Raw genomic sequence first — 17903 nt, 5'->3', positions numbered from 1 at the left:
TAAAAATAAACTGAATTAAATTGAAAAAAATAAAAAAAACAAAACTGAATCGAAACCTAACTCATTAAAAATTCCAAACAAAACTCCAAAAAAAAAAAATATTTTTTGGTTTTTAACATAAAATAATAAACCAGACCGGAACCAAACCGAACCAAAATCAATTGGTTGAGTTTTGGTTTTTAATATAAAATAACCGAACTAAACTGAAACTGGTTAGTTGGGTTGAAACCAGTTTTGGATTTTATATTTTATATTTTATATTTTATAAAATTTTAATTTAGTTGGTTTTTTTTCCTCTTGAATCCCTCAATAACTAATGACATTCATCATTGATAGCATTGAAATATTATATCTTAAATAATCATTTTTTTTTCACACAAAAAGTCACCATCTTGGTATATATATTGTTAAGATAATTCATCAAAGTAGATTATTTTTGTGTTTTAAAAATATTTTATAAAAAATAAAATTTTTTATTTTTTGTATTTGCTTCAAATAAATATTTTTTATTATTTTTAGATTATTTCAATATGCTATATTAAAAATAAATTTTTTTAAAATTATATTATTGTAATAAATTTCTAAATAAAAAATACTAAAAAAAAAAAATTACACCGTACTTTTACTTCGAGACACCGCTCATGAAAAATTACCAACAATACGAGGATCCAACCTGTGCTGATCCCCGGCCAGCCAGCACCAGGGAGCACCTCTATTGTCTTTAACATAAAGAGAGAGAGAGAGTCTTGCAATCTTTCACGGCCTGGTGAAGAATAGCCCATGTAAACATTGGGCCGTCGCCCATATTCGACTTCATCAACAATAAGCAATGAGCCCACATCTTGATCTACCTGCTCTCTCTGCTCCCTAGTTCTCTTGGTTCGCCGGATAAAAGGAAACATAAAAATGGTTGCCGTCTCCCCGCTGCTGCAAAGGCGCCTGTTAAGCACCAGCGTGACTAAAACCCACCATAAACCTCACCAGCAATGGGGCATAAAGCAAGTCACAAAATCAAACTTCGCTGACACTCTCGAGGACATAAAATCCCATGTCTCCAATTCCGATTTTGTGGCCGTGTCCTTGCAAAACACCGGCTTCTTCTCCGCCCCTTGGCAACGCGTCTCACCTTTTGACACCGCAAATACGGCTTACTTAAAAGCCAAGTATGCCGCTGAAAGGTTCCAGGTTCTTCATTTCGCTGTTTGCCCCTTTACTGTCAGGGCTTCTAAAGTCACTGCCTACCCGTTAGTACAACAATCTTTAACCAATCTTTGTTCTGTTAAAATCTAGAATTGATGATGAACTAAAACTGGATATTGCTTTTGGCGCAGATATAATTTTCACTTGTTCCCAAGAGCTGAACTAAAGATGGAAATGCCTTCTTACAGTTTTTATTGTCAAACCTCGTCTTTGATATCTATGGCTCGCCAAGGTTTTGACTTTAATTCTTGCATAAATGATGGTATGTATTCCCTTAAAGTTGCATTGCTTCATATGTGAACTCTATGAATTTCCAAATTTGGATTCTAATTCTTTCTTCTATATTCTAAATCCTTTAGAATGTCACATTGTTTAAATTAAAGAAAATAGAAGTGAGCCAAGGTTAAGATGCTTTCTCACTCAAATCATTGAATAAGTTTGAGTTAATAGTTATTTTTGGCACTAACAACTGGCTACTCTCAAGTTTAAGCCTAATCAAAGTAAGAATCATCCATATTTGGTTTTTTTTTTTACCTGTTGAAATAGATAGCGAATGTATTCCAGTATCATTTAGGAGCATGACAAGTGTCGAGTAGAGTCTGCTGCCTCCGTGTACTGAGCTTGTTTTTGAAAATCTGTATGCTTCTTCTGATTTGATAGGTATCTCATACTTGTCCAGAGAACAAGAATCTGCTGCAAAAATTCAGATGGGGAATCCAATACTTGCAAAGAATGTGACAGAATCCACTTCTACCCTTTCTGTTGCTGATTCTGTATTCATTGAAAGGATTAAATCACACATTAAAAATTGGAAGAAAGCATGTAAAGAAACTAGCACAAGGAAAGAAGGCAACCAAATTCAAGGTGGTTTGATTATGTCATTCCTTTCCTTTCGTTTTTTTTTTTTTTTTTTTTTTTTATAAGAAAACAAAATTATTATGAGTTTACCTTTTTGTTTCCAGATGCTCTGGTCAGATCCCTAAGAAAACTCGTTCTAGGAAATGAAGAGTATGATTCAAGACCGTGCATGAATATAGATGTTTGCAGCGAACGTCAAGCGCAACTTGTGGTTGAGGTAGATTGAAAGGATAGTCTGGACTGTCAGTTAGTAGTGATGCATGAGATTCTTGTCCTTATTGCTGGTTTTACTGAATTAGACTTGTTTTGCTTCCAATTTTTGTTGGTAATAATATCTTGAATTTGTATGTTTGTTGGCTACAGATGTTGCAAGAATTTGCTGATGATGTTGTTCCTTTAATAATTCCAGCAAGGGGTGGAGCAATGCAGGCAGTTCGTGTTGTTTTAACAAGTTCAAAGGAGGATAAAGATCTTCTTCAGGTAGCAACTATATCTCAATCCTTGGTGATGATCATGGTCAAGCTACACTTAATGATCTAATTGATGCTTGATTGACAGGGAAAACTTCAAAATGACGAGCATGAACTAAAGAAAAAGGTCCGTGGCTTTCGAGAGGTGATCGATTTGATATCTGCTTCTCAGAAGCCTGTTGTCTCGCATGGTTCCCTTAATGGTGTTTATCTATGAACTTAAGTTTTTTGTTTATCTGAAAATAAAGTATCTGTTTTTCTTTTGGTAGCTAATCTCATGGATCGATACTGCTGCATGCAGATTTAACATTTATTCATTCAAAATTCATAGCTCCCCTGCCTCCTACAGTGGATGAGTTTATGTGTTCCTTGCGTTTGGCTTTCCCCCGGGTAATTGATGTCAACCATCTGATGAAGGAGATCAGTCCTCTGAGAAAAGTTACTAGTATACCTGTAGCTATTTCTCAATTAAAGAATCGGTTCTTTACACCCATTGATATGGAAATTCCATGCCAAGGTCAGTTACTCTCTCTGGTGTTTTCTGTTTTCATGAACAGGCTGATTTATGTTATATGATAGGGAATTCATGGAAATCTGTTTTACGGAAGTCTATTTATGAATTGCTTATTTATAGCTTGTAGGTTCTATTTTCTTGCCTGGTCTCCAAACATTATGAAGTAGGCAATTGAAATTTCTTTCGGCAAATTATGAGGTTATACCACTTGACATGATTGATGTGCACCATATTTGATCTTTTCAGCTATGGAAAATGAAGACACTATTCATGGGCAAAATGTTGTGAAGATTTGTGAATTGTTTGCTAGGCTATGCAGTATACTCAAAATCGATCCTGCTGCTGTCAAATCAGATGAAGAAAAACGGGCTTCAGCCCTTGAAGCTTACGCAAATATTTTCAGTCCATTCTGTACTGCATCTGAAGAACCAATAGATGGAGAAATCAAAATATGGACTAACAACACAAGAACTGTGAGCTGTGAGGATTTGGTTTTCTTGTGGGGATTTGGGGATAGGGTGACAGCTGGGGTACTAAAGAGCCTGCTCCAAGAGTCTCATGAAGCTTTCTCCAAGGAATTTGATGTGCGATTGGTAGATAATAGCTGCGCCATTGTGATTTTCTGGCAACATGGGTTGTCAGAAACTTTTCTGAATACCATGAATAAGTGTTCAGACATGCGCGGACCTTTGAGGGAGATGGTTTCAGAAGGTCTAAGAGCTGCAGGGTATGAGACTTACAATAGAGCTTGTAGGTTAGGTTTATGGGAGTCAAGCTTAGCAGATTCCTTGGACAGAACCTTGGCTGAGTCTGACAGTGCTTCCGAAGCTGATTCTAAAACGAAGTGTTCGGATAGGTGCAATGAGTGGATAATTAACCTGGATGATCTCTGATGCCTAGTTTCTATTTATTGAGTTGGAGACCCGCGTAGCTAGTTTTTATTCATAACAAGGTCGAAGCATAGAACTTTACCTTTTTATCGAAGACGAAGACGAAACTAGCTTGGCAGCGATATGATAATTCTCTCTGGTTTCTGGTTAGAAATGAGTTTCCCCCATTGTAGGCTTCAAGCCGATTTGATGAGATATGCATTTGCAGCTCTGTTCCCGGTCTGTATAATGAGTTTCCCATGTTGTATTTTGGTGATTTTGTAATAGATCATCTCCCTCCCTCTCTTTAGAAACCTATATACCCGTTTTGAATTGCATCCCAAGCCTATAAATTCTGTAGTTAAATCCTAAATATTTCCAGTTTCGTCTGTAGTCAGTGTTTTTCTTTTAATAGCTTGTAGGTTTAATGTGCACTTGAAATGCAAGAAGATTTGATGGGAAGTTGAGCGCTCAACACCTTTTTGTCTAATGCGCATGTACAAGGAAATTTGATGGAAATATTGATAAAACATTCAGATTTTTTTTTTTAAAAAATGTTCAATTTTATCAAATTTATAGATTTTGGACTCAATTAAGCTTTGAGTATATAGATTTTGTTTTTTTTTTAATTTAGTTTATTAATGTTAATATTTTTTTTAATTTAGTTATCAGACTTTTATGATACTGATTCCGGGTTTAACAAATTAACTTTTCATGAGTTACCCGGATTTTTTTTAATTAATTTTTGTCGTTTACTTTAGTTTGTTAATGTTAAATTTCTTTCTATTTAGTTATCAGACTTTCATGACACATATCCCAGGTTTCACAGGTTAACTTAGATTTCACGAGTTAATCCGGTTAATTTTGGATTAACCCGTTCATTTTTTTTATTTTTTTTATTTTGTTAATGTTAAATATTTTTGTATTTAGTTATCAGACTTTCATGATAAGGATCCTAAATTTAACAGGTTAATCTGGATTTGACGAGTTGTCCCGGAAGTTTTTTGTTTTTTTTTTTTTTTCTCTTTTTAATTAATTTTTTATTTACTTTGGTTTGTTAATGTTAAATTTCTTTCTATTTAGTTATCAGACTTTTATGACACGAATCCCAGGTTTAATGGGTTAACCTGGTTTGACAAGGTAACCAAAGTTTTTTTTTTCCTTTTTAATTAAATTTTTTTTCATTTAGTTTAGTTTGTTAATGTTAAATTTCTTTCTATTTAGTTATCAAATTTTCATGACACATATCCCAAGTTTGACTGGTTAATATGGTTTCACGGATTAATTAAGTTAATTCTGGGTTAACCCATCAACTTTTTTTTTTTTTTTTTTTCTATTTAGTTATCAAACTTCTCATGACATGAATCTAGGTTTGATGAGTTAACCAGTTAATTCAGATTTTTTTTTTTTTTTCTTTATGTTAGTTTTTTTTCTTTTTTTTTCTTTTTAATTAATTTATTTCATTATCACCATAGTTTTAAGACTTAGCCCAGTGGCCCGCCCGGTCCAAGGCTCGAGTTCCGGGTTTTGACCGGGTCACTAGGTCAGTTAGGTAATTTTTTTTTAAAATCAAAATGGCGTCGTTTTAGTAAAAAAAAAAAAAAAGAAAAAATTCAATGGGTTTGAGGCCGAGTTTTGACCGGACCGGGTCAACACCGGGTTTTTCCTTCCTTTGTTTTTTATTCAACCCGGCCGATTCCAACCCCAGGTCGACCTGTCGAGCCGGGCCGAGTTTCAAAACTATGATTATCACATTTTTATGACGCAATCTTGCAACCAAACTCACATCAAAGGCTCTTGGAATCTAAATGAACTAAATATATAGAAAAAAAAACTAAATATTAAATAGAAAAAAAGAAAAAAAAAACTAAAGGCATCAGTTGATAACTAAATAGAAAAAAAAAAACATTAATGAATTAAATTAAACAAAAAAATATTAATTAAAAAGAAAAAAAGAAAAAAAATCTATAAGGAGAAAAAACTAATGAAGAAAAAGAAAATGATATATAAATTAACTGGTTTTGCCAGTCAAACTTGAGATCCTGTGTCTTGAAAGTCTGGTAACTAAATAAAAAAATTAATATCAACAAAAAAAATTAATTAAAAAGAAAAAAATGAAGAAGAAGAAGAAGGCATCAAGCCTTTTTACCGTGGAACTCCACTGTGCAGTTCACCTTCAAAGGCATAAAAAGAAAGAAAGAAAAAAAAAAAATAAAGGCATCAACATTTTTATTGTGGACTGCATACAATATTAAAAGGTGAAATTAAAAGAAAAACACTAATAAAAAACTAATCTGAATCAACTAATCAAAAAAATTAGTTATAGGTTTTTTTTTCCTTTTCCTTTTCTTTTTAATTAATATTTTTTTGTTTAATTTAGTTCATTAATATTAAATTTTTTTTTTCTATTTAGTTATCAATTAATGCCTTTAGTTTTTTTTTTTATATATATTATATGTTTTTATGCCTTGACTCTAGACTTACACAGTGCAGTCCACGGTGAAAAGCCTAATTGCCTTTTTTTTTTTTTTTTTTTTTTTTAACTTTTGAATTAATTTTTTTCTTTTAATTTGATTTTGTTTATGTTAAATTTTTTTTCTATTTAGTTATAAGACTTTCATGACATGGATCTCTTGTCTGACGGGTTGGCCCAGTTAATTCAGATTTTTTTTTCTTTTTCTTCATTAGTTTTCTTCTTTGCTTTTCCCTTTTAAATTTTTTTTTTTAAAATTTAGTTTGTTGATATTAAAATTTTTCTATTTAGTTATCAAACTTTCATAACACGAATCTCAAGGTTTGACAAGGTACTTAGTTAATTTAGATTTTTTTTTCTTTTTCTTTATTAAATTTTTTTTCCTATAGGTTTTTTTTCTTTTAACCTAGTTAGTTTTTTTTCTTTTTGCTTTTTTGCTTTTTTTTTTCTATGCCTTTGACCGTAGACTGCACAATACAATCCATAGTAAAAAGGCTGACGCCTTTTGTTTGTTTTTGGTATTTTTTCTTTTTAATTAATTTTTTTCATTTATTTTAGTTTGTTAATGTTAATTTTTTTTTTATTTAGTTATCAAACTTTCATGCACGGATCCTATTTGACGGGTTAGCCCGGTTAATTCGGGGGTAACCCGTCAATTTTTTTTTTCTATTTAGTTATCAAACTTTCACGACACGAATCCAATGTTTGACGAATTAACCTGGTTTGAAGGGTTAACCCAGTTAATTAATATTTTTTTTCTTTTTCTTCATTAGTTATTTTCTTCATGTTGGTTCTTTTTCTATGTTTTTTTTTCTTTTTACTTAATCTATTTAATTATCATATTTTTTTTTATACGACTTTACAGCTAGACCCACATCCAAGGTTATTGGATCTAGTATTGTAGCCAAACCCACTTAAACTTGGGTCATACAAGTTTAATGTTATTATTAACATTAAAAATATTACTCTTGGGTCAAGTGTTGTAGCCAAATCCAAAACTCTTAGGTATAACTTTGCAGAAAGACCTAATCCTAATGACAAAAGATGACCGCGCGCGCAGGTCATCTAACTAGTATTAAGCTAAAAAGAGTTAAAGGCCTGTGAACAGTTTTCACAGGTTTCAAACGACACGTGTATTTTTTTCATGTGGCAAAAACCTTACTTTTAGGTCGGCAACTGAAAAATCTCAACATCTCCTCCATAAATAAGCAATGTGCTTGGCATAATGGTGGTAGTTTGGTTCATATGGACTTTTTTATTATTAATTTTTTCGTTTCCTTCTCAATTTTTATGTTGATCTCAAATCAGCCTCTGATATTTGTTATCTTTAAAATTTCATCCCTACTCTCTTTATTATAATTTTTTTATTTAGAATAATTTAAGAAATTAAGGATTTCTTTCAATTCCATCCCTATTCTCTTTATTATAATTTTTTTTTATTTAGAATAATTTATAATTTTTTTTTAATTTCATCCTCAATGAATATTTTTTATTTGTTAGATTTGATTCTCATAATTTTAATCAATATTTATTTTATTTTAGATGATTTTTTGCAAATTCATCATTCTTAATTTTATTCCTATCAAATTTAATTCTTTTTATTATTGTATTTTCTTACCCTGTAATATATTTTTTTTTAATTTTATTTTTTAATATTTAATTAGTTGGGTGTTTGGCTTCTTAGTTGAATCCAAGTTGTAATTTAACGGATTACGAGTTTAAAAGATTAACCCTGATTTATGATGTTGACACGAGTCTTTTTTAGTTTTTTTTTTTTAGAAATTGTTTTACCACCCTCCAATGTTTTGTTATTTTTTTAATGAAAAATTTTAAGTTGTTTTGAAAATAAAATAGATTGTTTTATTATTTTTATTAAATTTAAAAAATTTAATTTTTTTTTAAAATTAAATTAAATTAATTAATTTTACTTTTTAATATTATTAAACTTCCAAGTTTAATTGATAAAAAATTTAATGAATTATAGGATTAAGGTGATATTTGGTACTATAATAGGAAAATATTTTTTTTTATTTTAAATTAATATGTTTTTGATATTTTTAGACTATTTTAATATATTAATATAAAATTAATTTTTAAAAAATAAATAAATATTATTTTAATATATTTTAAAATAAAAAGTAATAATTACACACTCTCACATACCCTCAGTAAGGTCTTAACAGTCAACATCGTTTCCTTTTCGTTTTCCTAGTCGAGGTAATCGTTCTGTTTAAACTTCCAATCGCAAATCAAAGCCAAAAATGGCTTCCGTTACGCTACACATACAGTCACCACCACTCAACCATGACGTTGTTTCGCTTCCAAGGAATCATTTCCCTGTCGTCACCTTCAAAACAACCTTCTTTGGCTCCTCGTTGACCGCGAACGGGAAACCGCTTTCTCTACGAAAAACCTTTCGAACTCAACCCGTAATCACTTCTTCTTCTTCTTCTTCTTCTACTCACACGTTCGATGTTGTAATTATTGGTGCTGGAATCATCGGGTTAACTATTGCCCGGCAGTTCCTCATCGGGTCGGACCTTTCCGTTGCTGTTGTTGATAAGGACGTCCCTTGCTCTGGTGCTACTGGCGCTGGTATTCTTAGAAACAAATTCTGATTATTATATCTCGTTTTGTTTTTTTTTTTCAGATTATTGTTTTTGTTTTACTTTGTGACGGTTACAGGGCAGGGATACTTGTGGATGGTGCACAAGGAACCAGAGAGTGACACATGGGACCTTACAATGAGAAGCTACAAACTGTGGCAAATGTTTGCAGAGAATGTGCGTACCCAAGGCCTGGATCCGTTACAAGAATTAGGTTGGAAACGGACTGGTAATTATTTAAATTTATTCATAAAAGTCTCTGAAGATAACTATTATGTTTAGCTAATTGGGCAGTGTGATAATTGTTTGTGATTTTTTTTTCTTAAATTATTGTTATAGGAAGTTTGCTGGTAGGCAGAACTGCCGAAGAGGCGGCAACGTTGAAAAAGAAGGTGAAGAGATTATCTGAAGCTGGATTGAGAGCAGAGTACTTAACAAGTGATGCTTTGCGATTAAAAGAACCTGAGCTTGAGGTCGGTAAAGATGGTGGGGCTGCGTTTCTACCCGATGATTGTCAATTGGACGCTCAACGTGCTGTTGCATTCATTCAAAAGGTTTATTAATTTTTCTCTTGTCTCAATTAGTCAGCATTGTTTTCAGTTGGCATGTGGTGGAATTCATGCTTGTGTGGCTCATGTGTATGTAGGCTAATAGGCATTTTTCTACAAAAGGGAGATATGCGGAGTTCTTTCATGATCCAGTGACAAGTTTATTGAGGTTTATTCTCACACATCTCTGTAACTGGCTGTGAATTCTTTGTGATTTCAAGGGGGTATAAGTTATGAGATTACTACTTCAATTCTAACGTGTACAGATCTGATAGCAGTAGTGAGGTTGAAGGTGTTCGGACTTCCAAGAATACATTGTACAGCAAGAAGGCTGTTATAGTGGCGGCTGGTTGTTGGAGCGGGTCTTTGGCACATGACTTGTTTAGAGAATCAAATATTTTGTTGAATGTCCCTGTTAAGCCTCGGAAGGTTGGAAATAGGATCACATAACCCAAGATTTTTATTCTTCTTTTGCATTATATAAAATGGCCTGGGGTTACCATTTTCTTTCTTTCTTTCTTTGTTTTTTTTTTTTTTTTTTTTTTATTAAACGTGAGCCCTATTGGGTGATTCAATTTTGTATCTTGCATTTGTTGTATATATAAGACCTGTTATGCATTTAATCTTTTTAACAGGGTCACTTGGTTGTCCTTGAGAACTTTAGTGCCTTTAGATTGGACCATGGCCTGATGGAGATGGGTTATGTTGATCATCTACATGATTCTTTAGATCACAAAAGTTCACATTCAGTAAAGGTTGAGGAAGGGCAAGCCCTGTCTGTCTCGATGACGGCCACCATGGACACAATGGGAAACCTTGTTCTTGGTAAGAAAATTATACTTTTAGTTCATGATATCTAATATCATCGATCTTAACTTGCATACAATAACTTGGGTGAATTGCAACCTCATGAGACTTAATACTATATTGTTTGCATGAGTAATTGTATTTGGCGAATAGAGAGTGAGTGTGGCTTTCTGGTAAATCATGGATATTTATGTCACGTCTTCCACTCTTCCTAGCATATTGTTTTCTTCATAATTATGTTACTTTAAAATAAGATACTGTTGTTCATTCAATGACTGCTTGTGTGGCCATCATCTACTATTGAACTTTTCAGGGAGCAGCCGTCAGTTTACTGGGTATAGCACTAGAGTGGATGAGTCCATTATCAATCATATATGGAAGAGGGCCGGAGAGTTCTTTCCCAAACTAAAAGAGCTGCCCCTTGGAGATTTCACTTTGGATAGAAAAGTGAGAATAGGATTACGCCCGTATAGTAAGTCCATGTACTTCAGGATATGCATAGAGGAAAAAAATTATTTCCAAAGCACTGGGACTTGAGAATTTTAAATTTGTACTTTAAGCCATCACCTTGTAATTATGAAATGTGTTCTACTGTTCTAGTGCCTGATGGGAAGCCAGTGATTGGGCCTGTGCCTGGTTTGATGAATGTGATCATCGCAACTGGGCATGAAGGAGGAGGACTTTCTATGGTAATATCTGTATCCCCCTTTTCCACTGAAGAAAAGTGGTTAGGTGTTTTTCCTTTCTTATTCTTTTTTCCCCTTTTAAAAATAAATTCAGGCTTTTAAGTTTGACCATATTTTTCTAGTTGTAAACTAAACTGGATTAGTGACAGCTTATGTTCACTGCCTGTATTTGGAAATTAGCTTCGTAGTTATTTTTATCCTTTTGACCGCTGATAAATCTCTGCTGAACAAAAGAATCACTCATCATTTTTTTTTCTTCCATTTGGAAGGCTTTGGGTACTGCTGAAATGGTTGCTGATATGGTGTTGGGCAATCCTGGAACTGTCGATATGGCAGCATTTGCACTTCAGGGTCGATGTTGCTAATAAATACCCGTGTTTTTTACAAGATGGAAGATGGAATGGTTGCATGATTGGCCAGTATTTAATGGGCTGCTGGTTTTCTGGGACATCTCAAGGTCACAGGAAATAGTGCTGAATTTTGGTAGCTGCTGTGACATATTTTGTATGTCTTTCATATATCTGCTTCTTTAATTTATATCTGTATTCACTGAACCATTAGTTTTTATCTTCTAGTTTTTTTTTCTCTCTCCTTTGTCTGTCTTTCATCATTTTACTGTTAATCTTGCGTGCACATCTAAGACAAATGTTATAGTCCCATTTGATTCTCTGGCTCTAGCTTTCTCCACTTTCGATGATTGTCTCGGTGAGACAAAGTCCATTGGCAACATACTGCCTTGGATGAATACTATTAAATTGAACCTTTGATATTTTATCTCCTTCGACTCATAAGAAACAAAGAACATGTTTCAGTAATGCAATCACTATCAGGATGAGACCAGGAAAATGGTGGAGCTTAACATGCTTTGGACAAGTATATATTTTGGAGAAACGCTTTTATAGTGACTGTTTAGTCATCACTGGACTACAGTTTGCAGTATAATGAAGTCGTGCTATATTGATATGCTGTTAGGGATCCCCTTTCCTGTGATGCCCCATTTGGATCCAACACTGGATGTATCTGGGTAGAGAAGTTCGTATGGGATCTTGGCAGGGCCGCTCCTGTTCTTAAACTCGGGATCTTTGTTCCTCTGAATAATTTTCTTCTCTATCTCTTGGAGATGTTCATTGAACTTCTTGAATTTTTGCTGAACTCTATTGTCACTGCACTCTAACAGCGGCCTCTGACCTAAGTATACTTCATCAGATGTGTGCTTCGAGAGAACCTCTGTTAATGCTATACCAAGGCTCATCTCAAATCTGCCGGGCAGCATGTTAAGATAATATTTGTCTGGATCTCTTAAGAACTCGGCAAATTGTTCTGTCCCTTCCTCTGGAATAAATTTTCGACATAGCATGGGACGATTTAAAGGGCAGCCAGAATATGCATATTGCCCAAAGTTGACGGAAGCATGAAGGCCTGATGTAATCCATATGAGTGTTGTTAGAGCCTCTGTTAGGTCTGAGAGAGTTGTCATTTTGTACCACCATGTCTCGTTGCGCTTATCACCATGGCCCACATTCTGGATCTCAGACCACCATGCTTGAATTTCTACATCAGAATTGACAGAAGAATCGTCTTTGTAGAAAAGTGAGCAGAAGTCCGTGACCCATGTCTTGATGGCATGCCAAATATCAAGTCCATCTGCAGCATAGGGATAATCATCGAAGAGGAGCTGTACCCCAGTGGGATTATTTGGATTGTCTGGGTCTTCCAGGGCCAATCCTCTGAAATAGCATTTGTTATAAGACAACATTAGAACTGAATGCTAGAGTAAGAATTCATGTTTTCTGATTTTTTAGGTTGCTTCTAGGTGTTTGTTTTCTACTATGCTCACTTTGGTTTTATAGGCTCAGAATTTTATTTTGCACTTCCTCTAGAATGCATGGAAAATATTCAGCGTATCCCTGACACATTTTATGATATTTATGTTCTTTGTTTCCTATTCTCTTGTTTATTATATTAACTATCTACAGATAATGAAAATAATCGTATGATCTCAACTTAAATGTTGACATTATGGATTTTCCCCCCTGTTGTGTTGATAACAAAAAGAAACTAGATGCAAGGGAGAGGGGGGCTATTTGTTAGAATGAATTACCTTTTGACAAGATCAGCAGGAAGAGCTTGTTCATCAAATCTCCATTCTTTATAGAGTTCAGAAGACAATTCCATGGATATTTCACCAGAAAAGAGTGTTTTCTCAAGGATTCCTCTAGAGTTTATGAGGATACTCCGAGCCAATGCGTTTATGTGCATGGTGTCCTTGAAATGAGGACGTAGTAGCCAGTTGATTGGGTGCATGACACTCAACTGCCTTCTAGTTGCAATAATGAACGGCTCAACTACTGCATGAGTGTGTAACCTGGAAAATGCACACATCAGAGAAAACAAAAGCATTGGGCATTCTGTTGTGAATAGGAAGGTATTTCTTTTTTCTATGAACCATCAGTAATGATTTAAGAATGCATTTAGAAATTTCAGTCAAAAATTCTCGAAAAGAAAGAAAGAAAGAAAAAAAAGAAACAGTCATTAGATGGCCTATATAATGCTTAGCTGTTGACCTCTGAGAAAATATTTTTGTTCTGGGTAAAACTCCACAAATAATATGGAAAATCCAGGATTGACATTGGCAAAGTGTCTCAACTCACCAATGGCTGACTAGTTGGTGGTATGCTGAGTCATTAGCTGCAACATGAGCTTTAGCAAGCTGCCATAGTGCCGCTTCAGTTCCTTGATTTGCTGGGAGAAACACCCTGCTGACTTCTGTGTCCTCACTGGAGCCTGTGTCCTCACTGGAGCTTGTGTACTCACTGGAGCCAGGCAGGCTCAATTCTATTGCTAATGGCTTCAATGTAGCATCATTTCTTAAGAAAAATAGTGTTCTTGATGCATAAGCACAAATACCGTTTATGTTAATTTTGCTTAAATACGGCATGAGATAGGCGTGGTGATCCAAGATGAGTATCCTCCATTCATTCATTGCCTGTGATTTATATTTAGAAAGAAGTGAATAGCTATAGAAGACCTCTTGCATTCATAATTTAACATCTCTCTTGTCTCTTAATACCTTATGTATAATAATAAATCTTGGACATGGAACATAAATGGTTTTAAGTATTTATTGGTGCGTGAAAAAGTTATTTCTTGGCTTATGAGTTTTGTTAAACCTCTGTCGCTGTTCCTAGATATCTGAACCTTACATTTTGTGTATTCTATTATTTCCCTGCTTAGTTTATAATTTTTTGAACTCTACAAGTGTTCACCATTCTAATTTAACATTAACCTCTAGCCTAGTTTCATTTATGAAACGAATTTCATGTCCTGTGATTACTCTTGTTGTGCATCATCAATCTCCTCGGAGAGGGGGGGGGGGGGGAAGAAAAGGAAAAAGGAGAGGTTTACTGAGTGGAGAAGGATGCGGATGGTTACCTGGCGAAGTGTCAACCCATCAAGGCTGTGCTCTATGTGTGATGCATCTATTGTACTCCCTCCATTTCTGCCTTCTGGTGGGAATACCTGTGAAGTATAGTCAAATTAGAACGTCTGATGGGTGCTTATGACTAAATCATGACTCAGTATCAAGGTGACCGGCTGCTACAGTGTTGAACTGTGAAGAGCAACTTATAAGAACTGTACTGTGGGTTTGAAATCAACATGAACTGTATAGGGAACATGATCTTTGTTATGTTTGTCTGTTGTATGTAGTTCATGCCTTATGAACATATCAAGGAAATTTCTTGATTAATGGATAGTGGTATTGAATGGTGCAGGTTTAGGCTTTAAGCTGATGATAGATCCAATGCAGTTCATAAGGTTAGAGAAACCTCCAAACATTGTATCCTTGCTGGATTAGTTCCTGCAAGCATTTGACGTCCAAATTCCTCATCGTTTCTCCAGGCTAATTCATTTTCTGCAAAATACATTTAAAATAGATGCATAATGCTGAGACAATTTAATAGAACACAATCCTTTATGATCTATGAATTATAAGAGCAGATTGCTAGAGGAATTACCTGTTATAATTTGAGGTAATGGGAATTTCACGAGGTCCTCTTTGCCTGCATAAGTAATTTCTTTGAAAAGGACATCTGGAACTAATTTCTTCAATTTTTCTTTGACCTTTCCCTTCAATTTGTCTTTGGCCTTTCCCTCTACTGCTTTGCTTCTCTTGCTAGAAAACATATCATGTATCTCGTCAAACGACTCAACGCTACTGGAATCTAGTTTGAATAATGATTCTGCCTCTGTGATAATGAAATGCACTGTAGCCTGGATTGAATTTGATATGAACTCTGATAATTTCTTGGGACTAAAGCGCTCATCTGGAGGAACATATATATCCAAATTGATTGTTTCTGTCCGGCTCTTGGTTGAAGGTTCTATATGTAAGTGATCACAAGTAGCAAACAAAAAGAAAATCATGTATTAACAGTGGAAAAAGCTTCGAGGGAATTTTATAGGAAAAGGAACCATGGCAGATCATCCGAACCATGTGAGAGAGAAATTTGGGTTACCTGTGTTGCTGGGAGGGTGACCTGTTCTCACCCGACGGGGGTATGGATGTAATTCAGAACCACCCAGGACTGGTCTAATGTGTTCCTGACCTTCATCTGGATTACAAATATCGTTGTAATAATCATAGTCATAGATTCGATCCCATTCCTTCCTCTCTTGTTTTCCATCCCCTCTCAGGCTTGCAAGTTCCAGCTTTCTCAACTCCACCAGAGCTCTAGGTGTATGATTTGGAAGATAACTCTGCAACATTAGGTATGAGTTTGATTGTGCTTCATTATATATTTATAGATATAAGTTTGGCTTTTAACTTACTTTGCTTGAGAAGAATAGGCGCTCTGATTTTGTCTTTTGGAATGGATACACCCAAGATCTGCAGTCAAAGTAGATGATCTGATTGTCTAGAATTTCAAGAGTTACAGATTCAAGGAAGAATTTATGCTTATGTTGATTTTTCATAAGAAAAGCTCCTGGAATCCCAAAGTCTGGCTTGACATGTAGTTTTATTTTGTATGTTCTTGTTTTTGTGCCTTCATGTTCCTTGCTCTTTCCATGCTTGAGGTAGGCTTTTGCACTCAACTTTCCTTTGCCTGTGCCTAGTAGATGCAGCATGAAGTAGAAGATCACAAGGAGCTTGATGTTATGCAGTCAGACTTATCATTATCAAACTTTTGTTTCTTATGATCAGGTGACGTCGCACCATCATGGATTTTTATCCTAATTTTTAAGGTCCAGTCAGCTGGTCTCATCTAGTTTTTGAGAACTCAAGTTATTCCCAACTTTTTTACATCTAAGACACACAAAGGGAAATTGATAACAATTGTATCAACTGCATGGCAATAGCAAGTCAGAAATATCTATAATGTTGTCGTAACTTTTGTGGAAATACATATTCCAAGGAAAAAAGTGCAATTTCTTGGTGTTTTCTCTAGAACTATTTTGCATTAGGTTGTTTTTTGCATAGCTGAAAAGGAAGTTATAACATAAATGACACTGCACTGAAGATTTCGGCCTAATATGTTTATGCTGTGAGGAGAATACTTTATTAGAACAATAATCAGGGGGCAGGGCTATGTAAGCTGGGTAGTTCACTTGTTTCTCAGCTGACTGTTAACGTTAAATTTCTGTTCTTTTAGTTCTATGACTGAATGCAGGAAGAGCAAAACCTATTCATTTTAAATAAAACTTGATATAACTCAAATACTTACTTGGATCGACTGTAGTGCTGCTATAAATCTGTACAGATGCTGATTTTCCTGGTCCTGATTGCCCATGATTTTGAATAACAACTTTTCCCTTTATAATGTTTTGCTTGATATGATGATTTTGAAGTTTGCTTTGGACAGCTTCCACTCGCTCCTTCATGCTGGGATGTGCTCTGCGGGACATCATGTCTATATTTTTGTTATTTTTTCTTCCTAGTGAATTTCTGCTATAGCATCTTAAATGAACCCTGGTGAATTTATGCCTACCTTGTATTATTAATTACACATCTGATTGGTGCTGCAACGAATGCTGGCGTGCGAAGGTGTCTATAACACGGCGTTTACATAACGTGGAAGGAAACAAAATGTTCCTAGCTTCGGTCATTAGCTATGCATCTGATCCATTGCTTGCCTTTCAGGTTTACTTTAGCACTTTTGGTTTTCTCATCACATGCTTCACTTGCTACAGTGATTCAACCCAAGGGGAAGTTTTGTTTGTGTTTGAAGGCATTCCACCATTGACAGCATGCTGAGACAGTGTTCAAGTTGGAGGTCTCTGGTTCTGTAATGCAAATGGGATTCCGATGAGACCGCCGCAAATTCGTTGTCCTTTTCTAACTTCTCCAGCGCATTAACTTTTAATCAGGGGATGTTGTCATGATGATAAATCGTTTATTCTCCTTTCCATGTCTAGCTTTTCTTGTTGGGCATTGAAGATGATGATTAGCTACTTATTATAGCATGAATGTTTAGGTCAGTCACGGTTGTGCCAAAGTATGGTTCGACATTTAGTCTCTGAATTGGCCAAACAAAAAGGTTGAACATTTTCTTTAGTTTCAAATTTAGTTCTAAAGCTTCAATTGTTTTAAATAAATAAAATAAAATTTTATTTTTGCTAATTCAAGCATTAATCAAGATAACCCAAATCAATCCAACCAAAATAAATTATTAAGTCCAATTTCACATCAATTAAATGTTGAAGGACAAGATTTAAAAAAAAAAATGAATGATAAAAAAGACGAAAAATAATCCAAGTTGACGCGAGTTAACCTTCTAAACCTATGATTTAGGTCATAAAACCAGAGTTACCCCATAAAAAGAAAAACATAAAAAACAAATGAAGCGTAATTCTTAACCAACCAAATGTTGAAG

The 17903-nt window shown here is 34.6% G+C and overlaps 3 protein-coding genes across 6 annotated transcripts; 2 read left to right on the top strand and 1 right to left on the bottom strand.

The window, feature by feature from the left end:
* Positions 1-797: 797 nt before the first annotated feature.
* Positions 798-4304, top strand: LOC118063412 (poly(A)-specific ribonuclease PARN-like). Its single transcript, XM_035077431.2, has 8 exons — positions 798-1244; positions 1332-1462; positions 1861-2064; positions 2163-2275; positions 2422-2538; positions 2617-2731; positions 2830-3045; positions 3289-4304. The coding sequence occupies exons 1-8, from the start codon at positions 907-909 to the stop codon at positions 3933-3935; spliced, it is 1881 nt and encodes a 626-aa protein (XP_034933322.1). The 5' UTR covers positions 798-906; the 3' UTR covers positions 3936-4304.
* Positions 4305-8553: 4249 nt separating this feature from the next.
* On the top strand, positions 8554-11622 carry LOC118063408 (uncharacterized). Of its 3 annotated transcripts, none has more exons than XM_035077428.2 (9): positions 8554-8979; positions 9070-9204; positions 9330-9544; positions 9637-9707; positions 9805-9967; positions 10174-10363; positions 10659-10817; positions 10946-11034; positions 11301-11622. In XM_035077428.2, exons 1-9 carry the CDS (start codon positions 8646-8648, stop codon positions 11394-11396), a joined length of 1452 nt encoding a protein of 483 aa, XP_034933319.1. In that variant the 5' UTR covers positions 8554-8645; the 3' UTR covers positions 11397-11622. The 3 variants fall into 3 exon arrangements, with proteins under 3 accessions (XP_034933319.1, XP_034933317.1, XP_034933316.1); XM_035077426.2 differs by having other exon boundaries at positions 9070-9219; XM_035077425.2 differs by lacking the exon at positions 11301-11622 and having other exon boundaries at positions 9070-9219; positions 10946-11228.
* A 202-nt stretch (positions 11623-11824) lies between these two features.
* Positions 11825-17033, bottom strand: LOC118063407 (linoleate 9S-lipoxygenase). Of its 2 annotated transcripts, XM_035077424.2 has the most exons (10): positions 17019-17033; positions 16755-16940; positions 15862-16142; positions 15549-15789; positions 15048-15413; positions 14859-14944; positions 14464-14550; positions 13683-14017; positions 13133-13396; positions 11825-12758 (listed from the first exon to the last, which is right to left on the bottom strand). In XM_035077424.2, exons 2-10 carry the CDS (start codon positions 16936-16938, stop codon positions 11984-11986), a joined length of 2619 nt encoding a protein of 872 aa, XP_034933315.1. In that variant the 5' UTR covers positions 16939-16940; positions 17019-17033; the 3' UTR covers positions 11825-11983. The 2 variants fall into 2 exon arrangements, with proteins under 2 accessions (XP_034933315.1, XP_034933314.1); XM_035077423.2 differs by lacking the exon at positions 17019-17033 and having other exon boundaries at positions 16755-16993.
* Between the last annotated feature and the right edge of the window lie 870 nt (positions 17034-17903).

Source organism: Populus alba, chromosome 14, assembly GCF_005239225.2.
Source record: "Populus alba chromosome 14, ASM523922v2, whole genome shotgun sequence".
Lineage (NCBI taxonomy): Eukaryota > Viridiplantae > Streptophyta > Magnoliopsida > Malpighiales > Salicaceae > Populus > Populus alba.
Note: the sequence above shows the minus strand (reverse complement) of the source record. Positions and strands in the feature narration are given on the sequence as shown.